At 47.1% G+C, this 25,880-nt stretch overlaps 1 protein-coding gene across 3 annotated transcripts in view; it reads right to left on the bottom strand.

Moving 5' to 3' along the window:
- LOC140915817 (P-selectin) overlaps positions 1-25,880 on the bottom strand; it is a 45,626-nt gene that overhangs the window by 4,325 nt on the left and 15,421 nt on the right. Inside the window, exons 6-17 of one of the 3 annotated variants that reach the window (XM_073356205.2) lie at positions 23,404-23,589; positions 21,315-21,500; positions 20,264-20,449; positions 19,322-19,507; positions 16,880-17,065; positions 15,617-15,802; positions 13,323-13,508; positions 7,515-7,700; positions 5,713-5,772; positions 5,224-5,346; positions 1,364-1,394; positions 74-129 (exon numbers count right to left, since the gene is read on the bottom strand). In XM_073356205.2, the coding sequence (XP_073212306.2) occupies positions 75-129; positions 1,364-1,394; positions 5,224-5,346; positions 5,713-5,772; positions 7,515-7,700; positions 13,323-13,508; positions 15,617-15,802; positions 16,880-17,065; positions 19,322-19,507; positions 20,264-20,449; positions 21,315-21,500; positions 23,404-23,589 (1,757 nt within the window). In that variant the 3' untranslated portion in view covers position 74. The remainder of the gene's footprint in view (positions 1-73; positions 130-1,363; positions 1,395-5,223; positions 5,347-5,712; positions 5,773-7,514; positions 7,701-13,322; positions 13,509-15,616; positions 15,803-16,879; positions 17,066-19,321; positions 19,508-20,263; positions 20,450-21,314; positions 21,501-23,403; positions 23,590-25,880) is intronic. The other 2 variants (XM_073356206.2, XM_073356207.2) reach the window with 2 other exon arrangements.

Below are 25,880 nucleotides of genomic sequence, written 5' to 3'. Positions count from 1 at the left end.
AAGATATTACCTTACCCACTCTGTCTCATAGAAATAAATAAGCATTTCAAGACTGATTTCTCTGACAGTTTACCTTACAAGTTGGAGTCAAACGTTGCATTTGTAAAGACACCAGTTACTCCCAGGTCACTAGACAACAACAGAAACACACTGGTATAAACCTGGAGTGATAGGAAATGAGAGAACTCCACCATAGGTCAAAAAAGCCCTTTTCTCTCTTAAGGAGCTAGTTCTTCCACCCTAGGCAAAGTAAGAATTGGGGCACAGATGTGGCAGCTCCTGAAGACTCACACATTTTCCTGAATGAGCCACTGCATCTGTGTCTGGGAGGATGTGTTATCAGAGTCTCTTTATCCCCTGAATGTGGTGCTGTAACCAGTCATGATTGCACATAAATTTTGTACCTGTGTTCATATGGATCCATATTACAAGTAAACAGCAATGAACTTAATGCCCCCATCTTGTGAGCCATTCTCATGACTATTGTTTACAAAACCTTTACTGCCCTTCCAGGCCTAAGCCTGCACTTCACAGAAAGCCAGGGTCTAACAAAACAACACTATACGTGGGTCATCCTCAGGGACTCCATGCCACGATGTTTTTGGCTTCATGGTGGAACACACTTTAAATTCTCACAGCATGGATTATAACAGAGACCCCTGTTAAAACTGCAATTTTTAAAGGACCCAATGAAAGAAATGGCTCTCTGTGTTATTATTTTAAATACTGGAATTTAGTAATAAAAAATCATGGTATATGTAACAGGCAAGACAATCCCATTGACCAGGACAGGACTCCTATAGAGCCCTAGCTCATTCTGTTGGCATCTACTGACTAGTTGTTTACAATGTGTATGCAGTTCCATTAGCAACACATGCAAAACAGTGCACCCTGCCTTTGCTTGGAACACTGGCAAATCATTGTTAAAAATGCACCTATCATGCCTCTGTGTATGCACAAAGTGTGACTTCCAAAGGCTCATCATTTGGTCTAATCAAAACCAGTTTTCATTGTAAATCTCAAAGCCCATGTTGAGAAGGTGTCTATGTCCCTGCTAGACTTCAGCTTTCTAGCCTCAGCTGGTTCAGCACTAGAGTTATTGATGTAAGGACTATATGACGTTTTATGATGAGGGAAAGTGCCCTACACACCTTGTGCTTGATACCATAAACCATTCCTGTTCAGACTTTCAAAAAAATTCACTTTTGGGGTTGGACACGAATGTTTCACCCCAAAAGGCTAAAATTTTTGGAAGGGCTGGGTGAGGAAAAACAGGGGACTGGCAAGCTCCATGGTAGCTGCAATGCTCATGAAAGCCATGGTACAAGTTAGAGTGATCAGCACACAGAGCACATTGTCTTACCTGGTGGGATTCAGCAGTGTTTTTTCTTCCTCTGATGATGGAGTTGAAACATCCATGGGATGGTGCAGAAACAACAACAACAAAACAGATCTCATCAGTGAAGGGTATGGTAAGCATGTGGGATAAAGCAGTCTCTGACAGACTAACTTCTCACCATGGCTTCCGAGAGCAAATTCTGAGATGGTTAGTGGAGATAAACTGTGCTCAGGTACATATGCCCCCCATGTAACGTTATATATCTCGGGGGAACACCCTATACCCCCATGTTCATCCTTATAATATCATTGCGTGGTATCCAAAGTTTGTCATGTCGGGTGTCTTCGGAAGCCTCATGATGCACTGAGCATTGTTGTTATAGTATAGTAACATTATAGGTTGTAATTTCATGTATATAGTTATGAGGCTGAAAATATATCCTCATGGCTTAAAACAAGCCCAGGCAAAACTCTCCAGGAACAGAGGGGCAGTTCACACCTCGTCAAGGCATGTATGGAACAAACCCAGCCCAGCCTCACAGGAACAAAGGACACTGAGGCAACAACAAAGTATCTGTTGGACTCTGCAGTGAGTCACCCCCCTTCCTTTGGTCAGTTTGGGACTACGATGAGGTATCATAGAATCATAGAATATCAGGGTTGGAAGGGACCCCTGAAGGTCATCTAGTCCAACCCCCTGCTCGAAGCAGGACCAATTCCCAGTTAAATCATCCCAGCCAGGGCTTTGTCAAGCCTGACCTTAAAAACCTCTAAGGAAGGAGATTCTACCACCTCCCTAGGTAACGCATTCCAGTGTTTCACCACCCTCTTAGTGAAAATGTTTTTCCTAATATCCAATCTAAACCTCCCCCACTGCAACTTGAGACCATTACTCCTCGTTCTGTCATCTGCTACCATTGAGAACAGTCTAGAGCCATCCTCTTTGGAACCCCCTTTCAGGTAGTTGAAAGCAGCTATCAAATCCCCCCTCATTCTTCTCTTCTGCAGGCTAAACAATCCCAGCTCCCTCAGCCTCTCCTCCTAACTCATGTGTTCCAGACCCCTAATCATTTTTGTTGCCCTTCGCTGGACTCTCTCCAATTTATCCACATCCTTCTTGAAGTGTGGGGCCCAAAACTGGACACAGTACTCCAGATGAGGCCTCACCAATGTCGAATAGAGGGGAACAATCACGTCCCTCGATCTGCTCGCTATGCCCCTACTTATACATCCCAAAATGCCATTGGCCTTCTTGGCAACAAGGGCACACTGCTGACTCATATCCAGCTTCTCGTCCACTGTCACCCCTAGGTCCTTTTCCGCAGAACTGCTGCCTAGCCATTCGGTCCCTAGTCTGTAGCTGTGCATAGGGTTCTTCCGTCCTAAGTGCAGGACCCTGCACTTATCCTTATTGAACCTCATCAGGTAATGCTCATCAGGTAATGCTCACCTGATCCTAAAGGGGTGGGGGTGAAGCCAAGGGGTAAGAAAGAACATGATAAAAGGGAGAGACGTTTGCCATGCTGGCTCTCTCTTCCACCATCATCTACAGACACCACCACCAAGTGACTGAAGTGCTGATCAAAGGGTAGAGCCTGGCTGAAGGGCAACCACCCAGCCTGTGGTGAGAAGCATCTAAGTTTGTAAGGGCACTGAAAGTGTTAAGATCAGCTTAGAATGCATTTTGCTTTTATTTCATTTGGCCAAACCTAACTTCTTATGCTTTGACTTATAATCACTTAAAATCTATCTTTTGTAGTTGTGATGTTATTGACATAAACTGTGACCATATAGATCATTGTTGCAACCAAGATCCTATAGTTGCACCAAATATTGTACAAAGGTTGTTGTGTGAGGTGTCTATGAAAAGGTTATGATTTGATGGTTATTATTATGCTATCTGTATGGGTGTATCATTTTTGTAGTTGAAGTTATGAATATTGGCTATGTACTTGTATCTCAATGTCTTTGATTCTAAGTAACATTAGTAAAGCATTTGGTCAGCTTCTTGAGAAGAATTTGCAGATTATGTGCCCAGTCAAAAAACACTTAACTGACAATGGAACTTGGGAAACTGCAATCCATATATGAAAAGTCTTCTGGGACATTCAAGATAGCATGTGAGCAATGGCTGCTGCCTGCAAACTGAGTCATGCATGAACATATGACTTGCCCAGGTAGCTACAAACTCCATCTTGTTGCTGTGATTTTGCACTGGAGAACAAAGGAGTTTCCGCCCACAAGGGAAAGAACGTAAAAGGCCCTGGATATCCCTCCATTTTGTCTTCAATCCTGCTTCTTACTTCTGGAGGAATCTTGCTACAAACTGAAGCTCTGAACAAAGGACTGAATGACCCATCCCAGCTGTGGATGTACTCCAGAGATTTCATTTGAACCTCCAGTTTATTCCAGCACTGCTATAAACCTGAACCAAGAACTTTGCCATTACTGTATGTAATTGATTCCGTTTAACCAATTTTAACTCTCATCTATATTTCTTTCTTTTACGAATAAGCCTTTAGATTTTAGATTCTAAAGGATTGGCAACAGCGTGATTTGTGGGTAAGATCTGACCTGTGTATTGACCTGGGTCTGGGGCTTGGTCTTTTGGGACCAGGAGAACCTTTTTTCTTTTACTGGGGTATTGGTTTTCATAACCCTTCATCCCCGTAAGGAGTGGCTGCTGGTGGTGATACTGGGAAACTGGAGTGTCTAAGGGAATTGCTTGTATGACTTTTGGTTAGCCAGTGGGGTGAGACCAAAGTCTTCTCTGCTTGGTTGGTTTGGTGTGCCTTAGAAGTGGAGAAAACCCAGTCTTAGGCTGTAACTGCCCTGCTCTAAGCAATTTGTCCTGAATTGACACTCTCAGTTGTGTCGCGCCAGAGGCCTCATCGTTACAGTAGTTAATACATTTCTTTGTTTACTCTACCTGAAGTAGTGCATTTAGTTTGAAGCATGTCAGAGACTCCCCTTGGGATAACAAGCCTGGTACATATCAATTTTTTTGTTAAATTGATGAACTCATATAAACTTGCAGCGTCCAGGGGCATAACTGACTCACCGCCTAGATATTGGCTAGCGTCGTTTGGTTGCACAATCAAAGCAGCGGCTGGCCAAAAGTACTCACTCACATAGCTGGGAGCAGCTTAAGTGCCAGAGGCTGTGCGGGAACAACCAGGGTGTGGGGTTCCCACAGCAGAGCAGGGTAAGGATTGGAGTGACCTAGCAGATCACCAGTCCAGATAACACCAAGGGAAGTCACACCCCACATGGCTAGACTCCATGCCTGAGCAGAGGGAAGAGAACTGGGACCACCTTAATGATGCGATCTGAGCCAAGGGGCATGGATACAAGGCCTCTGGGACAGGTGAGATTATTATTAGGAGGGCCCAGCAGAGCAAGGTGCAGCTGACAGGGCTCCTATCTCTCTGTTGGGGCTTTGTTTACCTCCTGAGGAAAAGGGATGGCATTGGTTACCCTCAGAAAGGGTTCCAGCATGCCAGCCTTCTGTATTTCAGACCTTTGGACCTCCCTGAAAATAGTGGCAGCAGCCACACTGGTTCTGTTGACTTCGGTGGGGGTTGGCTCAGCCCCTTCATCTCACCAAGCCTCATCAGGGACAAAGATGCTGCTGCCCTCAGCCATGTGAGGCAGAATAGAATCCAGCTCCTACCTCAGCTATGCTGGGTCTGCAGGGCTGAGGAGAGGGTGTACTTTTGTCCATAAATAGGCACGCAGGGATGAACCACATAGACTAATAAGGGGCCATCTTGAATCATTTTTCTGATCTTAACTGCACTTCTTCAAGGGATAAATCACCTGTTTCCAGGCAAATGCCCACAGCAGTAATGACCAAAGGCACAAAAAAAGCCATGTATTTCTTACCTTTGTCACTGAGACGCTTGATTAGCAGAGCTATGAGCATTCCTGTCAGCAATAGGGCCACAAGGGCCACAGCTCCACCACCCATGTAAAGCAGGACTTGCTTGAAATAGGGAGCTTCCTCTTCTGAAATAAATTCCCAGGCCAATGTGTTAGGATTCAGATCACTGGGTGTAAAATTTTCAAAAGAACCTAAGCGTCTTAGGGCCAGATTTTCAAAGGTATTTAGGTCCCTAGTGAGACAAACAGGCCCTAGTGGGATTGACAAAAGCACCTAAGAAGGTGAGGTGCTGAACTCTGGGAGTTGTATGCCTCTGACATTCCCACTAGGACCCTGTCTGTGTCTTTAGGTGCCTCGATACTTTTAAAAATCTGGCCCTAAGTGACTTGGATAGCTAGGTCCCTTTTCAAAAGTGACGTAGGCACTTAACGGGACTTAGCTGTCTAAGTCACTTAGACCTTGCAATGCTGAATGAAGCAACACGTAAATACCTTTAAAAAACTGAGCTTTAGACTCTTGAATCCCATTGAAAGTTACTGGGACCCCTGCTCCTAAATCAGATGAAATTAAGAGTTGATAAATGCAAAGTAATACATTCTGGACGGAGGAGTGCTGGAACCTAGGTAGAAGTGGGGGGCCTGCAAGGCCTTGCTTCCTCCATGGCCTCACCCCTGCCTTCCTCTTCCCCCACGGCCCCGCCTCCCCTGTGGTGGAGGGTCCAGGGTTCTCCACAGTGGGCGTGCTCCTTGGATGGCTCTTATCACTAAGTGACCAGTTGTCCTGATTTTATAGGGACAGTCCTGATATTCGGGGCTTTTTCTTATATTAGCGCGTATTAGCCCCCAAACCCTGTCCTGATTTTTCACACTTGCTATCTGGTCACCCTACTTACAACGGCCCAGCTCAGGCTTCTAGCAGGGCCTTGGGGGGAAAAGGAGGAGCAGGGGGCGGGGCCATGGAGAGTGGCCAGGACTAGTGGTGAGGGGGAGCTAAGGCCCACCTCAGTCCCCCACTGGGAAGAGGCTGGTGCTGTGGGCAGGGGCTGAGCTTTGCAGTTGGGGAACTGATCATCAGCTGCTCACTGTGAAACGCAGCCCCTACCTCCGCCACTCTGTGCCTGCCTGGGCTTGCAGTTTGGGGGTACAATGTGGCCCCCTGCCCCCACAACTACGTCCATGTAAAAAGTGGGTGGATATAGCCGGTTCTGGCACCCTTGGCTGGAGGGAATAAATCCATCCATCCATCCATCTACCCCATCCATCATACTGAGTTATAAATAAGCTGTGTGACCTAAGGAAATAGACTTGGGCATCACTAGGGACAATTCAATGGAGAGTGCTGTTCTGCTTTATGTGCAGTGGCGGTCAACAAACCAAACAAATTGTTAGGGTGCAAATGAAACTGGATGGAGCATAATATGGAAAATATAGAGCAGCATTATAGAAAGGAATGGGATGCCCTTGCATGGGATACTATGTGAAGTGCTGCTCACCCCCCTCAAAAGTGACATCGCAGGATCAGAGCAGGGTGGCTAGAGAGACAAGGAGAGAGACTGGGATTGTTGCCATAGAGAGGGGATGGATAAATGAGGACCTGATAAAAGTGACCTGGAGAAGGTACTGGAGAGTGTTCTCCCAGTCTCATAGCATAATGGGACATTCAGTGAAAACGAAAGGTGGCAAATTCAAATCCGATACATGATCACATAGTGCACCAATGTGCTGGTGGTACTCTCACAGATACCAGGGCAGGAGCTTCTCAAGGCCCAGCAAGGCATTTGCTGTTTATACAGATTACAAGAGGATCTGGAGTTGTAACAGAAAACACTAAATACAGAGTCTTGGAGGGACAGACACCCTCTTGCTTGAGTCAATCGCTAACTAGTGGAGCATATCATCCCACATCTGCCTGCTGTGGGGCTTCTTGCACCTTCCCCAGCAGCATCTGGTGCTGGCTCCTGCCAGAGACAGGATACTGGGCTGAGCTACATGGGCATAATGTCTGCTGCCCACTGGCCACCCCTGTGTTCCACTCTCTAGTGCTTGCTGGTTTCACCCAAGTATGAAGCTTTGCAAAGGGATGTAATTATTAGTATATACCTCAAAGGGCCCTGCTCTTCCTGTCACCGAGCCCAGCCTCATTTGGCAGCCCCTACATCTCCTTCCCCACATTGGGAATGCTCAGTCCCCACCTGAGCATCTCCACGTTCACCCTCTTGTCTCTCTCTGGCAAAGAGCTTGCAAGGGAAAAGCACTGCTCCACGTGGAAGCTAGAACATGGCAAAACAACGTACCTTGGCAGGTAGGCATCTTGTCTGACCAGTGCGCATCAGGCTGGCACTGCACCCTGCTCGTCCCATTGAGGAAGTAGCCCTGAGTGCAGTGGAAGCGACACACTGACCCATAGCTGAAGGATCCCAGAGGGTGGGAGCAATTCATAAGAATTGGCTCTAGGCCCCTCAGCTTGGGGCATCTCATGACTGGAATAAAGAAAACAAATGATGAAATGTTCAGACTAGGGCTGTTGATTAATTGTAGTTAACTCAAGTGATTAACTAAAAAAAATTAATTGTGATTAATCGCAATCTTAATCGCTCTGTTAAACAACAGAATACCAATTGAAATTTATTAAATATTTTGGGTGTTTTTCTACATTTTCAAATATATTGATTTCAATTACAACACAGAATATAGAGTGTACAGTGCTCACTTTATATTATGATTTTTATTACAAATATTTGCACAGTAAAAATGATAAACAAAAGAAATAATAATTTTCAATTCACCTCATACAAGTACCATAATGCAATCTCTTTGTCGTGAAAGTGTAACTTATAAGTGTAGATTTTTGTTTGTTATATAACTGCATTCAAAAACAAAACAATGTAAAACTTTAGAGCCTACAAGTCCACTCAGTCCTATTTCTTGTTCAGCCAATCACTCAGACAAAAAGAGCAGGAGTACTTGTGGCACCTTAGAAACTAACAAATTTATTTGAGCATAAGCTTTCATGGGCTACATCCCACTTCATCAGATGTTTGTTTACATTTAAGGGAGATAAAGCTGCCCGCTTCTTATTTACAATGTCACCTGAAGGTGAGAACAGGCGTTCCCATGGCACTTTTGTAGCAGGCTTTGCAAGGTATTTACATTCCAGATATGCTGAACATTCGTATGCCCCTTCATGCTTCAGCCACCGTTCCAGAGGACATGCTTCCATGCTGATGACACTCATTAAAAAATGATGCATTAATTAAATTTGTGACTGAACTCCTTGGGGGAGAGTTGTATGCCTCCTGCTCTGTGTTTTACCCGCATTCTGCCATATATTTCATGTTATAGCCATCTTGGATGGTGTCCCAGCACATGTTGTTTGTTTTAAGAACACTTTCACAGCAGATTTAAAAAAACGCAAAGAAGGTACCAATGTGAGATTTCTAAAGATAGGTACAGCATTCGACCCAAGGTTTTAGAATATGAAGTGCCTTCCAAAATCTGAGAGGGATGATGTGTGGAGCATGCTTTCAGAAGTCTTAAAAGAGCAACACGCTGATTCAGAAACTATAGAACCTGAACCGCCAAAAAAGAAAACCAACCTTCTCCTGGTGGCACCTGACTCAGATGATGAAAATGAACGTGCGTCGGTCTGCACTGCTTCAGATCGTTATCAAGCAGAACCCATTATCAGCATGGATGCATGAAGGGACATATGAATCCTTAGCGCATCTGGCATGTAAATATTTTGGAACACCGGCTACAACAGTGTCATGCAAATGCCTGTTCTCACTTTCAGATGACATTGTAAACAAGAAACGGGCAGCATTATCTCCTGCACATGTACACAAACTTGTTTGTCTGAGCAATTGGCTGAACGAGAAGTAGGACTGAGTGGAGTTTAGGCTCTAAAGTTTGACATTCTTTTATTTTTGAATGCAATTATTTTTTGTGCATAATTCTACATTTGTAAGTTCAACTTTCATGATTAAGAGATTGCACTACAGTACTTGTATTAAGTGAACTGAAAAATACTATTTCTTTTATTTTTACAGTGCAACTATTTATAATAAAAAATAAATATAAAGTGAGTACTGTGCACTTTGTATTCTGTGTTGAAATTGAAATCAATATATTTGAAAATGTGCAAAACATCCAAAAATATTTAAATAATATTCTATTATTATTTAACAGCGCGATTAATCAAGCTATTAATTGCAATGAATTTTTTAATCATGATTAATAGTGATTAATTTTTTTAATCGCTTGAGAGCCCTAGTTCAGACCCATCTTGCAAAGTTCAGCCTTAAATATTACAGTACACAATGCAGCCATTGCCAACCTGGGAAGACACCCTGACCTCAGTATACCCCAGTGGAGCATGGAATGCAGCAGGGATGGATGGATAAAGAGCTCAGAGGAAGTGGGTCACTGATAGCTCTCACAATGTAACTGGGAGCATGCAGTGTATACCTCCTGCTAGGAAACTGTAACTAGAGACATTGGCTAAGCACCTCTTAAGGTCTGTCTGCACCGCAATCAGAAGCGTGACTGGAGCATACCTAGATCAGGCTCCAGCCCAAGCCTGGAAGTCTACACAGCAATCAAATAACCCTGTAGCCTGAGCTCTGCGAGCCCAAGTTGATGACACAGGCCAGGTGCAGGTATCTAGTTGCTGTGTAAACATTCCCAGCTCAGGTATGTCTACACATGTTGCAATCCCACCTCTGACTGCAATGCAAACATACTCTTTGTGTGGAACATCGCTGGTGTTCAACACCAGCCTGCAGCTACACGAGCAGTGTGCTTCCTCTCCAGGGAGCAGCTCGGACAGCTGTGCTACCCCTCATTACAGAAAGCAAGTGCAACTGTCATGGGGCCTAGAGAGCGTAAATCATAATAATGGGGAAAGGGGAGCCTTGCCTTGAGCCTCTAGTTCAATAGGTGAGACTGAAGAGCCTGTGGTATGGAAGTCTGTGGATTACGACACAGAATTTGGAACCTTTTAATACAATTCATACCAACCCCATTTTTCCTATGATAGCTCCATTTGGCACTGACAGCTGCTTTGCAGGCACACATTAACAGCCATGCCTGAGGCCTGTTCAGAGCTGTGTTACAAGATGACCTGGAAAATTATAGACCTGTCAATCTGACACTGAGACTAGGAAACATAATGGAGCAGCTGATACGGGGCTCGATTAATAAAGAATTAAAAGAAGGTAATATAATTAATGCTAATTAACATGGGTTTATGGAAAATAGATCAAACTAACAATATCTTTGTCTGATGAGATTAAAGGTTTGGTTGACAAAGGCAATAGTGTTGATGTAATACATATACACTGTAATACACATACTCTGTAATACACTGTAAGATGTTTGTCTTGGTACCGCACGACATTTTGGTTAAAAAACTAGAACAATATAAAATTATGGCACACATTAAACAGATTAAAAGATGGCCAATTGATAGGTCTCAAAATGTAATTGTAAATAGGATTCCTCACTGAGTGGGTGTTTCTAGTGGGGTCCTTCAGGGATTCGTTTTTGGCCCAACATAAAATCATCACTGATAAATTTTTCAGATGACACAACAATGGGGGGAGTGGTAAATAATGATGAGGACAGGTCATTGACACAGAGCGATCTGGATCTGTTGGTCAGTTGGGTGCAAGAAAACAATGTGCAATTGAAAACAGCTAAATGGAAAATCAGAGAACCATAGAATCACAGGGTTAGAAGGGACCACAAGGGTCATCTAGTCTAACCCCCTGCCAAGATGCAGGATTTGTTGTGGCTAAACCATCCAAGATGGATGGCTATCTGGCCTCCTTTTGAAAACCTCCAGTGAAGAAGCTTCCACAACTTCCCAAGGCAGTCTATTCCAGTGTCCGACTGTTCTGACGGTTAGGAAGTTTTTCCTGAGATTTAATCTAATCTAATACATCCAGAAACAAATCATACTTACAGGATGGGGGATTCTATCCTGGGAAGCAGTGACTCTGACAAGGATTGGGGGGTCATGGGGATAATCAGCTGAATACGAGCACCCAGTGTAACACTGTGGCCAGAAGAGCTAGTGTGATCCTTGGATGCACAAAAAGGGGAATCCTGAGGAGGAGCAGAGAGGTTATTTTACCTCGGGTTTTGGCACTAGTGTGACCATTGCTGGAATCCTGTGTCAAGTTCTAGAGTCCATAATTCAAGAAGGATGTTGATAAATTGGAGAAGGTTCAGAGAAGAGCCATGAGAATGATTAAAGGATTAGAAAACCTGCCTTATAGTGACAGATTCAAAGAGCTCAATCTATTTATCTTAACAGGGAGAAGGTTAAGAAGTGGTTTGATCACAGTCTATAAGTACCCATATGGGCAACTCTGATGGGAGGTATAAACCCCTCACTGGCCAGGAGGGGGTTAAGTAAGAGTTAAGGGCTAAGGAAGCCTTGCCCCATGCCGTTGCCGAGCATGTTCAGCCTGAAGGCATGGTTTAAAAGCCAGCCAGGCAGCTCAGTCTGGGGCTGTGCCCTGGGAGCTCCCAGGCAGGACCGGAGCTGACCCAGCATTGAGCAGGGGAGCCATAGCACCCAGTGGCCATGATGAGGGCTGGAAGCCCAGAAGGAGAAGTCTACCAGAGACGGGCGGCAACTGGATGGGATGTAGACGGGAGTAGGAAGTGGCCAGGGAAGCTGACTGGAGGCTGACACCAAAGGGAGAAAGGTGAGCAGCTGAACCAGTCTCTCAAGGTCCTGGGTTGGAACCCAGTGGAGTACAGTGGGCCTGGGTTCCCCTACTCCAACTCGAGCAGTGACCAGTAGGCGGGACTTCTGCCACATCTGCGCCATTGCCATTGACTGTTGCCACTTGGTTGGACTACTGCCACATTTGAACTATTGCTATTGGGCAGGACTCCCACCATACTTGAACTTTAGCCCTTAGGCGGGACTGCCGCCATATCTGAAAAGTAGCCATTAGGCAGGAGGCCCTGCATGACCCCTCTGCCCCCGATGACAGCAACAGCTGTTTGATAGTGTGATCTTCAATCTAGCAGAGAAAGGTCTAATACAATCCAATGGCTGAAAGTTGAAGCTAGACAAATTCTGATGGGAAATAAGGCATACATTTTTAATAATGAGAGTAATTAACCACTGGAACAATTTACCAAGGGTTGTGGTGGATTGTCCAACATTGACAATTTTTAAATCAAGACTGGATATTTTTCTAAAAGATCTGCTGTAGGAATTATTTGGGGCAGTTCTCTGGCCTGTGCTATACAGGAGGTCAGACTAGATGATTGCAGTGGTCCCCTCTAGCCTTGGAATCTATGCATCTATAAGATTGCTCAGGAACACCATGGTGCAGGTTCTGAGCAGCATCTGACACCAAAATGGGCCAGGATTTTGGATAGTTCTAGTGCCTTAAAAATAATAAGCTTGATTTTATTTTCAGTTTGAAGGGAAAAAAGAAAGAACTTGCTCCCTCTCTGAAAGCTTTCAATCTGTGTTTCAACCAGAAATAGGACTTTTAGTCAGGTAATAGACATGTGAAGTTGACACCCAATAGCAGGAAAAACATGGAATTCACAGCTATTCACTTAAAAATGAGAAGGAAAACTGACAGCAAAGAGACCTCTGCCAAGGACCCCCAATATTGGGTAAAACACCAAGCTGTACATAATACCAGACAATGAGTGAATACATAAATGCATGCATGCCTGGGAGATGGGAAAGAGCTAATGGGCCTCATTTAGTCCAGGCCTGGAGACAAAGGCTGAGTTCAGTTTAATTGGCCTCTGCCAGGGGTGGCCAAACCTGGGCACGGGACAGCTGAAATAGCAAAGCTGAACGGTTCTGATTGCTCCAGGAGCTCTGCAGCAACCCACAGCACTGGAAATCCTGGCTTACATAATCACAGCGGCTACAGAGTTTCCTGTTAGTGTTCACAGAGGCTCTAAATCCTGGGTTTAAGATTTCCTTGATTTGCTTTTCAGTTCTGTAAGTTCAGACTTTCTGAGGTCAACTCAGAGTAATTCGCCCCAGAGCTTCCTACCAGGTGAGCAGAAGCAGCTTCCCAAGACAGTCCTGAAACATATAGCTTGTACCGTACCTTCACAGCGCGGGGGACGCCCTGTCCATTGTCCCAGGGCTGTGCATTCCAGAATCTCCGATCCATTCCGCACAAACCCCGTCTCACAGGAAAAGGCACAGGTGGAGTTATACGTGAAGTCTCCATGCCAATGAGTGCAGTTTAATTGGCCCCTGTCTGGGGAATCCAGCACTGGGCACTTGATGGCTGGAATAGCAAAGCAGAACTGCATGAGGGGATAGGTCCATTGGTGCTGGAGAGTGAAGTGCCAAGGGAATCAGCCAATGAGGGGGTGAAAGTGCCATGGGTGTGTCAGTGTATGAGGGTGAGTGCTGTAGGTATGGAATTCTGGGTGATGTGATGCCAGAAGCATCATGTACTGGGTGATGCAATGCTGGGGATTTCAGACCATTGGCGCGGCATGACGAGGGAACTGGGTGCTGGGGGTGAAATGCTATGTGGAATGAAGTGCTGATGTGTTAGCACCTCTGGGGGATGAGATGCCATCATGAGTTCCATGGCTAGGTGCCAGAGGGGCAAGCTGTCTGGAGGGGGGGGTATCAGGAACAGGGACAGATGGTTATTGAATTGCCAGGTTAGTGGGGTGCCAGGAGGCAGGTGGCTGATTGTGTCTGGGGGAAGGTGATGGAAAGAAGAGCCAGGGGACAGTAGTGCCAGGGATTGTAGGGCATTCACTTGGCACTGGTGTAAAAGGCTGAACAAGGGGCAGAGCTATGATGATCCAGGCCTTTGTCTCCCTATTACACAACTTTCTCTTTGAAAAGGTTTTAATTTCATGGCTGCCCCATATCAAAGGATCCTCTCCCCTGGCTCCCAAACCATCCTACACAATAGCTCTCCTCCCCAGAATAGGCAGAGATCTGGGCTTCTATGGAAAGGACATCTCATATCACACCAGCTCCACCACATCCTCACTAAACAACCAAAGTTAATGTTGTGCCTCTACCTTCACAGTGTGGGGGGCGCCTTGTCCATTCTCCCAGGGCCGTGCAATTTGCACAAACCCTGTCTCGCAGGAGAAGGTACAGGTAGAATTATATGCAAAATTTCCATGCCAGTTAGAACAGTTTAATTGGCCCCTGCCCGGGGTGTCAGCGCTGGGCACTTGACAGCTGGAATAACAAAACACAAGTCTTAAGGCAGAAGCCTAGATGTGTGAGGGGTAGGTGCTGGTGGGTGAAGTGCCAGGGGAATGGGCTGATGGGTAGGGAAGTGTCAAGGGTGTGTGGGTGCAGGGAGGGTTGTGGGGGTGCTTCAGATATGGAATTCCAGGAGAAGTGGAGTCAGGAGTAAAGTACTGAGTGGTGAAATGAGAGGGTGATGGTGTGCCAGGTGAAGTGGCACAGTGGGATGGGGGGTGCTGGAGGGTGGGAACCAGGGAATGGTTACTGGGGTGTTGCTGCAGGGCTGGGTTGCTGGGGGCTTGTGGGGAGTGGGTGACATGGGAATGAGTGATACTGTGCGTGGACTGGTTAAGTGTTATGGTGCCAGAGGGCAGGGTCACAGAGAGGTTTTTGGGGGCCAAGGGAAAAATCTGCAACTGAGACCACCCCTTCCAAAAAATCCAAGGGTGAAAAACACTGACTGACTGGAGGCCAATGGGGTGGGGATGGAGGGAGGCTGACAGCAGTGAAGATCAAGCAAGCTCACACCCAGCGGTGGCTTTTCTCCCAGAGCTGGGCCAGGCTTCCTGCTCTCGGTATTGTGACCACACAGGGTTGCAGCACCAGAGTTGAGTGGCACTGCTACCCCATCCACCAGGTTGCAAGACCATTTGGTTTGGGGGCCCTTTCAAATGGAGGGCCTGGGGCAAACTGCCCCTTTTGCCCCACTCCACGGCAGTTGAGCTGGAGTAGTGCGGTCTATAGGAGAGATGGTGCTGGTAGGTGGGATGCCAGGAATATGGGCTGATGAGTTGTGTAGTGTCAGGAGGAAGGTGCCATGCGTGTGCTAAAAAGTAAGGTGCTACGGGGATAAATTAGGAGAGGTGTTTGCTAGGGAGTGTAACATCCATCTTCTAACTTTGCACTGCTTTAAATGGCTGAACAAGGCGCGGGGCAATGGTGACCCAGAACCATTGTCTCCCTATTACAACTTTCTCCCAATGAAGCTTTACATGGCACAGCTGCCCCAGATCAAAAGGTCCAGTCCCCTGGCTCCCAAACTATTGTACACAATAGCTCTCTTCCCTAGACCTGGCAAAGAAATGGGCTCCTATGGAAAGTCACCTGGGATCACACCAGCTCAGCAATGTATATTCCACACACACCACACAGTTATCACTGGGCCTCTACCTTCACAGAGTGGGGGACTCCCTGTCCATTGTCCCAGGGCTGTGCACTCCACTGTCTCCGATCCATTCTGCACAAACCCAGTTTCACAAGAGAAGGCGCAGGTAGAGTTATATGCAAAGTCTCCATGCCAGTGAGTGCAGTTTAATCGGCCTCTGCCAGGGGCGGCCAAACCTGGGCACATGACAGCTGAAATAGCAAAGCAGAATAGTACTGATTGCTCCACGAGATCTGCAGCAGCCCACAGCACTGGAAATCCTGGCCTTAGCTTACATAATCACAGCAGTTACAGAGTTTCCTGTTAGTGTTCAAAGAGGCTCTGTCCTAACCATACAGCTAAAGATAGCCTAGAATTCCTCCTTACCTGTAAGGGGTTAAGAAGCTCAAATAACCTGGTTGGCACCTGACCCAAAGGACCAATGGGGAAAAAAGATACTTTCAAATCTTGGGGGAGGCTTTGTTGTGTGTGTTCTCTTGGGAAGCAGAGAAGCATCAGGTCAGCAAACTCCTTCTCCTATAAACCATCCTAAAAGTCTCTCATATTACAAAAATTGTAAGTAAAAGCCAGGCAAGGCATGTTAGATTATCTGTTGTTCTGCTTGTGAATTTTTCCTTTGCTGGAGGGAGGTTTATTCCTATTCTTTGTAACTTTGAAACCAAGCCTAGAGAAGTTCTGCTGTGTTTTTGAATCTTTTGTTACCCTGTAAAGTTATTTTCCATCCTGATTTTACAGAGGTGATTTTTACCTTTTTTAAAATAAAATCCTTCTTTTAAGAACCTGACTGAATTCTCTATTGTCCTAAGACCCAGGGGTTTGGGTCTGTGATCACTTTGTAACCAATTGGTTAGGATATTATTCTCAAGCCTCCCCAGGAAAGGGGTTGTGAGGGCCAGGGGGAGATATTTTGGGGGAATAGGAACTCCAAGTGGTCCTTTCCCTGATTCTTTGTTAAATCACTTGCTGGTGGCAGCGTACCCTCCAAGGGCAAAGAATTTGTGCCATGGGGAAGTTTTAGGCTAAGTTGGTAGAAATAAGCTTTGGAGGTCTTTCATGCGGGTCCCCACATATGTACTCTAGAGTTCAGAGTGGGGAGGGAACCCTGACAGGCTCCAAATCCTGGGTTTAAGATTTCCTTAATTTGCTTTCCAGTTCTGTAAGTTCAGACTTTCTAAGGTCAACTCAGTATAATTTGCCCCAGAGCGTCCTACCAGGTGAGCAGACGCAGCTTCCCAAGACCGTCCTGAAGCATATAGCCTGTACCTTACCTCCACAGCGCGGGGGACGATCTGACCATTGTCCCAGGGCTGTGCATTCCAGCATCTCCGATCCATTCCGCACAAACCACATCTCACAGGAGAAGGCACAGGTGGAGTTATACGTGAAGTCTCCATGCCAATGAGTGCAGTTTAATTGGCCCCTGCCCGGAGAATCCAGCACTGGGCACTTGACGGCTGGAATCATAGAATCATAGAATATCAGGGTTGGAAGGAACCTCAGGAGGTCATCTAGTCCAACCCCCTGCTAAAAGCAGGACCAACCCCAACTAAATCATTCCAGCCAGGTCTTTGTCAAGCCTGACCTTAAAAACTTCAAAGGAAGGAGATTCCACCACCTCCCTAGGTAATGCATTCCAGTGCTTCACCACTCTCCTAGTGAAAAAGTTTTTCCTAATATCCAACTTAAACCTCCCCCACTGCAACTTGAGACCATTACTCCTTGTTCTGTCATCTGCTACCACTGAGAACAGTCTAGAGTCATCCTCTTTGGAACCCCCTTTCAGGTAGTTGAAAGCAGCTATCAAATCCCCCCTCATTCCTCTCTTCTGCAGACTAAACAATCCCAGTTCCCTCAGCCTCTCCTCATAAGTCATGTGCTTCAGTCCCCTAATAATTTTTGTTGCCCTCTGCTGGACGCTTTCCAATTTTTCCACATCCTTCTTGTCGTGTGGTACCCAAAACTAGACACAGTACTCCAGATGAGGCCTCACCAATGTCGAATAGAGGGGAATGATCACGTCCCTCGATCTGCTGGCAATGCCCCTACTTATACAGCCCAAAATGCTGTTAGCCTTCTTGGCAATAAGGGCACGCTGTTGACTCATATCCAGCTTCTCGTCCACTGTAACCCCTCGGTCCTTTTCTGCAGAACTGCTGCCTAGCCATTTGGTCCCTAGTATGTAGCGGTGCATGGGATTCTTCCATCCTAAGTGCAGGACTCTGCACTTGTTCTTGTTGAACCTCATCAGATTTCTTTTGGCCCAATCCTCTAATTTGTCTAGATCCCTCTGTATCCTATCCCTACCCTCCAGCATATCATTTCATACACTATCAGGGTTGGAAGGGACCTCAGGAGGTCATCTAGTCCAACCCCCTGTTCAAAGCAGGACCAATCCCCAATTTTTGCCCCAGATCTCTAAATGACCCCCTCAAGGATTGATCTTAGAACCCTGGGTTTAGCAGGCCAATGCTCAAACCACTGAGCTATATACCACTCCTCCCAATTTAGTGTCATCTGCAAACTTGCTGAGGGTACAATTCACGCCATCCTCCAGATCATTAATGAAGATATTGAATAAAACTGGCCCCAGGACCGACCCTTGGGACACTCCGCTTGATACCGGCTGCCAACTAGACTTGGAGCCATTGATCACTACCCACTGAACGCAACGATCTAGCCAGCTTTCTATCCACCTTATAGTCCACTCATCCATCCCATACTTCTTTAACTTGCTGACAAGAATACCGTGGGAGACCATATCAAAAGCTTTCCTAAAGTCAAGGAATAACACGTCGACTGCTTTCCCCTCATCCACAGAGCCAGTTATCTTGTCATAGAAGGCAATTAGATTAGTCAGGCAAGACTTGCCCTTGGTGAATCCATGCTGACTGTTCCTGATCACTTTCCTCGCCTCTAAGTGCTTCAGAATTGATTCCTTGAGGACCTGCTCTATGGAATAGCAAACCAGAACTGTATAAGGGGTTAGGTCCATTGGTGCTGGAGGGTGAAGTGCCAAGAGAATCAGCCAGTGAGGGCGTGAAAGTGCCATGGGTGTGTCAGTGGATGAGGGTGAGTGCTGGGAGTATGGAGTTCTGGGTGATGTGGTGCCAGAGGCATCATGTACTGGGTGGTGCAGTGCTGGGGATTTCAGACAATTGGCGCAGCGTGCCAAGGGAACTGGGTGCTGGGGGTGAAATGCTATGTGGAATGAGGAGCTGGCATGTTAGCACCTCTGAGGGATTAGATACAATCACGAGTTCAATGCCTAGGTGCCAGAGGGGTGAGATGTCTGGAGGCGGGGAACCAGGGACAGGGACTGATGGTTATTGAATTGCCAGGTTAGTGGGGTGCCAGGAGGCAGGTGGCTGATTGTGTCTGGGGGTAGGTGACAGGAAGAGGAGCCAGGGGACAGTAGTGCTAGGGGTTGGGGGGCATTCACTTGGCACTGGTGTAAAAGGCTGCCAAAGGAGCAGGACAATAGCAAATCAGGCCCATTGTCTCTCTTTTACACAACTTTCTCTCAATGAAGCTTTATATTGCACAGCTGCCCCAGATCAAAAGGTCCAGTCCCGGCTCCCAAACCACAGTATACAATAGCTGTATTCCCTAGACCTGGCAAAGAAATGGGCTCCTATGGAAAGTCACCTGGGATCACACCAGCTCAGCAATGTACATTCCACACCCCCCCACAGTTAACGCTGTTCCTCTACCTTCACAGCGCGGGGGACGCCCTGTCCATTGTCCCAGGGCCGTGCACTCCAGCGTCTCAGATCCATTCCGCACAAACCCCGTCTCACAGGAAAAGGCACAGGTGGAGGTATATGTGAAGTCTCCATGCCGATGAGTGCAGTTTAATTGGCCCCTGTCTGGGGAATCCAGCACTGGGCACTTGACAGCTGGAATTGCAAAGCAGAACTGCATAAGGGGATAGGTCCATTGGTGCTGGAGGGTGAAGTGCCAACGGAATCAGCCAATGAGGGGATGAAAGGGCCATGGGCGTGTCCATGTATGAGGGTGAGTGTTGGGTTTTGGGCGATGTGCTGTCAGAGGCATCATGTGCTGGGTGGGGCAATGCTGGGGATTTCAGACCCTTGGTGTGGTGTGCCAAGGGAACTGGGTGGTGAAATGCTATGTGGAAGGAGGAGCTGGAGTATAAGACCTTCGGTGGATGAGATGCCATCATGAGTTCAATGGCTAGATGCCAGAGGTGTGGTGCCTGAGGGGTGAGCTGTCTGGAGGGTGGGTACCAGGGACAGGGACTGATGGTTATTGAATTGCCAGGTTAGTGGGGTGCCAGGAGGCGAGTGGTTGGTTGTGTCTGGGGGTAGGTGACAGGAAGAGGAGCCAGGGGACAGTAGTGCTAGGGGTGGGGGGGCATTCACTTGGCACTGGTGTAAAAGGCTGCTCAAGGAGAAGGACAGTAGCAAATCAGGCCCATTGTCTCTCTTTTACACAACTTTCTCTCAATGAAGCTTTATATTGCACAGCTGCCCCAGATCAAAAAGTCCAGTCCTGGCTCCCAAACCTCCACATACAATAGCTGTATTCCCTAGACCTGGCAAAGAAATGGGCTCCTATGGAAAGTCACCTGGGATCACACCAGCTCAGCAATGTACATTCCACACACCCCACAGTTAACGCTGTTCCTCTACCTTCACAGTGCGGGGGATGCCCTGTCCATTGTCCCAGGGCCGTGCACTCCAGCATCTCAGATCCATTCCGCACAAACCCCGTCTCACAGGAAAAGGCACAGGTGGAGTTATATGTGAAGTCTCCATGCCAATGAGTGCAGTTTAATTGGCCCCTGCTCGGGGTGGCCAGTACTGGGCACTTGACAGCTGCAGACAGTCAGAATACAAGCAAAGTAAGGACAGTCAGTGTAAGGACCCCCTCTTGCTCTTGGTGGGGCCCTCTGCACCCAGCTCTCAGCCCTCACAGCAGCTCCTTCCCCCCCACCCACTCACAGCCAGCACTGGGCACTTGACAGTTGGAATATTAATGGACATTATACCCAGGAATAAATTGATCAGTTTAAATGATTAGGACAGTAAGGAAATAATTCCAGAAGAATCCAATATAACATGTAATCCCATTTCACATCCTTGGGTTACAATAACATGACTCAGGTTTATTTACTGAGGTTACATGTTAAAATCAGCAAACAAAAGGCGTCTCCACCAAACTAATTAACTCCTAATGAATTTATTATCCCAAATGGCAGTTAGCCACGACAAATATCCCCCTTTTTGACTCATTGAGACACTAAAGCAAATTTGCTTTTGGCCTTTAGGCTAAAATGGTGTGCAGTCTCAGTTCCCGACCTAGTAGGCAAGACACTGTTTCCTATTCTTGTAGGGTCTTGTCTCAGTAGCTACTATGGCTGATGAGATATTAACGTTGCTACTGTACTTGCTAGAGATGGGTTGGTAGAGGTATGTTGAAGACCTCCATTAGTCTGTACTGATTGCTCCACGAGGTCTGAACAGCCCACAGCACTGGAAATCCTGGCCTTAGATTACATTATCACAGCAGCTACATAGTTTCCTGTCAGTGTTCAGAGAGGCTCTAAAAACTGGGTTTAACATTTCCTTGATTTGTTTTTCAGTTCTGTAAGTTCAGACATTCGAAGGCCGTAGTGCTTCCTACCATGTGAGCAGAAGCAGCTTCCCAAGCCAGTCCTGCAGTATGTAGCCTGTACTGTACCTTCACAGAGTGGGGGACTCCCTGTCCATTGTCCCAAGGCCGTACACTCCAGTGTCTCCAATCCAATCCGCACAAACCCCGTCTCACAGGAGAAGGCGCAGGTGGAGTTATACATGAAGTCTCCATGCCAGTGAGAGCAGTTTAATTGGCCTCTGCTCAGGGAATCCAGCACGGGGCACTTGATGGCTGGAATAGCAGAGCAGAACTGTATAAGAAAAAATCTGGAGGTGGCAGGGGGTGGTCCTTTGTTGCTGTGGGGTGAAGTGCCAGGAGAATTAGCTAATGGGTGTATGTGTGAAGTGCCATGGGAGCATGGGTACATGAGGTTAGGTATTGGGGGCAGAGGGTGCTGGGGGATGTGATGCCAGAGGCATCATGCTCCACATGACGTTCCCATAAGCAAACCAGGGAAATGTAGTCTAGATTGAATTTCTAGAAGGTGGGTGCACAACTTCTTGAAAAACCATCCTCAGAGCATAGTTACAATGATTTGTGTCAAACTGGGAGGGCGTATCTAGTGGAGTGTCGCAGGGGTCAGTCCTGGGTCCAGTACTATTCAGTATTTTCATTAATGACAGAGAATAGCGTGGAGACGATGCTTATAAAATTTGCAGATGACACCAAGCTGGGAGGGGGTGTAAGCACTTTGGAGGACAGAATGAGCATTCAAAACTACCTTGTCAAATTGGAGAACTGGTCTGAAATCAACAAGATGAAATTCAATAAAGACAAGAGCAAAGTACTTCACTTAGGAAAGAAAACTGAAATGCATAACTACAAAATGGGGAATAACTGGCCAGGTGGTAGCACTGCGGAATAGTGGGTTTTAGTGGATTACAAATTGAATATGAACCAACAATGTGATACAGTTGCAAAAAAGGCTAATATCATTCTGGGGTGTACTAACAGGTGTGTTTTATGTAAGACATGGGAGGTAATTGTCCCGCTCTACTCTGCACTGGTGGGGCCTCAGCAGGAGTACTGTGTCCAGTTCTGGGTGCCACACTTTAAGAAAGATGTGGACAAGCTGGAGAGAGTCCAGAGAAAAGCAATAAAAATGATCAAATGTTTAGAAAATCTGGCCTCTGAGAAAGGATTAAAAAAAACCCGTGCATATTTAGTCTTGAGAAAAGAAGAGGGGATATCTGATAATGGTCTTCAAGTGTGTTTAAGGGTTGTTATAAAGAAGACGGTGATCAATTGTTCTCCATGTCCACTGAAGATAGGAAAAGAAGTAATGGGCTTAATCTGCAGCAATAGCAATTTAGGTCAGATATTAGGAAAAAATTTCTAACAATAAGGATAGTTAAACTCTGAAACAGGTTACCAAGGGAGTTTGTGGAATCCCCGTCACTGGAGGTTTTAAAGAATAGGTTGGACAAACACCTGTTGGGGTGGTCTAGGTTTACTAGGTCCTGGCTCAGTGTAGGGGGCTGGACTTGAAGACCTTTTGAGGTCCCTTCCAGCCCTACATTGCTATGTGTTAAGTGATGCATTGCTGCGGGTTTCAGATCCTGGGGGTGGCGTCTCTTGTCACTGGGTGGAACAATGCTGTTTGGAATGAGGTTGCTGGAGTGTTAATGCCCCAGGGGGATGAGGTGTCATCATGAGTTGAATGGCTAGATGCCGGGGGCGTAGTGCTAGAGGGGCAAGTTGTCTGGATGGGGGGTGCCAGCGGCAGGGACTGATAGTTACTGAATAGCCAGGTTGGTGGGTGCCAGGAGGCAGGTGTCTGGTTGTGTTTGGGGGAAGATGACAGGAAGAGGAGCCATGGGACAGTAGTGCCAGGGGTTGTGGGGCATCCACTTGGCACAGGTGTAAATGGCTGCCCAAGGGGCAGGGCAATGGCGACCAAGGTCCATTTTTTCCCTGTTACATAACTTTCTCTCTGTACAGCGTTGCATTGCATGTGTGCCCCATATCAAAGGATCTAGTCCCCTGGCTCCCAAGCCATCATACACAATAGCTCTCCTCCCCAGAATGGGCAGAGATCTGGGCTCCTGTGATACAAGATGGAAAGGACATCTTGTATCACAGCAGCTCCACCGTGTATTCTCTGGACACCCCACAGTTAACAGTGTGTCTCTACCTTCACAGAGCGGGGGAAGCCCTGTCCATTGTCCCAGGGCCGTGCACTCCAGCGTCTCAGATCCATTCCGCACAAACCCCGTCTCACAGGAGAAGGCACAGGTGGAGTTATATGTGAAGTCTCCATGCCAGTGAGTGCAGTTTAATCCGCCCCTGCCTGGCGTGGCCAGCGCTGGGCACTTGACAGCTGCAGACAGTCAGAATACAAGCAAAGTAAGGACAATCAATGTAAGCACCCCCTCTCGCTCTTGGTGGGGTCCTCTGCACCCAGTTCTCAGCCCTCGCAGCAGCCCCTTCTCTTTCCTCCCCCCACCCCCATGGAAGTGGAAGAGCCAGGTTCAGGGATGGTGTCATGGTGGGGGGCAAAAGAGGGACCGTAATTGAGCCAACTTCATGAGAGCTGTTTGTTTTGTGGGAGCTGTATTGGCACAGTTCGGGGGGTTGGAGGGGAGGACAGGAATACCAGTGGTTGATGTAAATTCTGTGATTCTATGTCAAGGCCTGAGCCTTGAATACCAGTAGTTGCTACAGAACACTGTATGGCCACACAGCTTGACTAGTGGGAGATGATGCACAAGTTGGACTGAGATGTGTTAGCAGAGCTGGAATTGGGAGATACCCAAGAGCAGAATAGCAGGGAGTGAGGCAGGATGTGGATCAGGATTGAGTTGCTTTTGCAGAGCTGTGTAACCCTCTGGAATTGCAAGAATCCAGCGCTCCAGCCCTCCTCCCCAAAGTCACCTGTCACAGACAATCGGAGAGGCTCAGTTACCTGTGAGGGCAACCACCAGGTAAAGCCACGATAGTGGGGAGCAGTTATAATAATGTTTCCCTAAATTACCAGTAGAGTGGCCTGCCAGCAACCCCTTTGCAGGCCTGGCTTCCATTGCCACCCACTTGGACCATGGTAACCAACCGTTCCCTCTGATTGGATAAGTGCTGGCTCCTGGCTTCCAAGCATTGGCAACGGGGGTCACAGGGATAAACTCACTGCCTTCATTCTTTCAATCCCACCCCAGGAGCTTGCACCCAGTTCTATGCGTGGAGCCTGAAGCATTCTGGGTTAGCCCCATGCTTGTCACAGTTGCCATGAACCCTGAGCTAATCCTGATGCATCAGCAGCCGCATGGACAATGATGTCACCCACACCCAGGGCAACGGCCTCACAGCCCCAACACTGCTGGGAGCTGCACTCAGTCACTCAGCTGTAGTCACTCACTGCTTCATGCACAGGAAGTTCCTACTCCTCACCCCCTCTGCTCTTTTGACATGTGCTTATTTCTAGTTTGCCTGTATCACTGTGTCTTTCTGACTGTCAGCTTTTCAGGGGAGGGGCCATCTTCTATTCTACAAGTGTCCAACGTGACAGAGTCCCAACTGGAGCCTTTAGGTCTGACTGGGAGGCAAACTGATAATAGTCATAACAGGGATACCTACAATTAACGATGCCTAAATGTTTCCATTCTAACCCCTGGTTTTTCAGTTGCTCAACTTTTCCAACATTTTTGCTTATTGGGTTATTGCTTATCTGTGCAAAGGTGAAATTTTTGGGAAAGATTAAGCCAAAACTAAGTTTTGATTATGAGACATGTGAAGAAATACATTTTTCCCAGTATAAAACAAAAATTCAGTGCCATGTTGAATGAGGAGCTCTAACAGGGATCGGGGCATGTCACAGAGTCACTGAGCCATGCTCTGGAACTACTCCATATGAGGCCGGTCAGAAGTCTGGGGGAGCATGCCTCCTCTCTCTGACATACTGTCACCAGGGCAAGAAGCTTACACAGCTTTGACCTTCCTGGGTCTGACCTCGGAACATTCAGCATCCCCTTCCTTACCGCATGCTTCCTGCAGCGAGTCCACCTTGGCAAGGCTCCTGGGGAAGCCAAAGGGCCCTGCACCCCAAGTCCACTTTCAGTCACCCATTAAAACAGAAGGTTTATTAATTGACAGGAACACAGCATGGAACAGAACTTGTTAGGACAGAAAACAGTGACTTTCAGCCAAGTCCAACTTGGGGAGTCCTAGGCCAGATGCCCTGGATTCCCCTTCTTCCAATCCCCCCAAGCAGACTGCCAGCTTCCAGTGACCTGACCTCAGACACCCCCTTTGCGTCTCTTCCCCGTCTTTGTCTCGCTTCCAAGGCAAAGAGTCACCTGGTCATCACCTGGTCGCATCCCCCTCCTGGGTCTAAGGTTACAAAGGGGACCGGACATAGCATACGTGCAGACAGCTGGAGGAGCCTCAACTGCCCCAGAGGATCTCAGCCAAAGTCACACACTCCTATTCCCACCACCGAGGTATTGGTGCAGCACACAGGGAAACTGAGGCACACACCGTATTCATGCAAAACAGTAAAACTCACATAGGCTCAACAGTAAGACTCACATAGGCTCACATACAACATAACAAGGGAAAATCCCCACTTCATCATAGGGCACACTCAGCAAGGCAGGTTCTTGTCTCATCGAGTTGAGT

The sequence above is a fragment of the Lepidochelys kempii genome, chromosome 8 (assembly GCF_965140285.1).
Source record: "Lepidochelys kempii isolate rLepKem1 chromosome 8, rLepKem1.hap1, whole genome shotgun sequence".
Lineage (NCBI taxonomy): Eukaryota > Metazoa > Chordata > Testudines > Cheloniidae > Lepidochelys > Lepidochelys kempii.
This window is presented reverse-complemented; position numbering and strand designations above follow the sequence as displayed.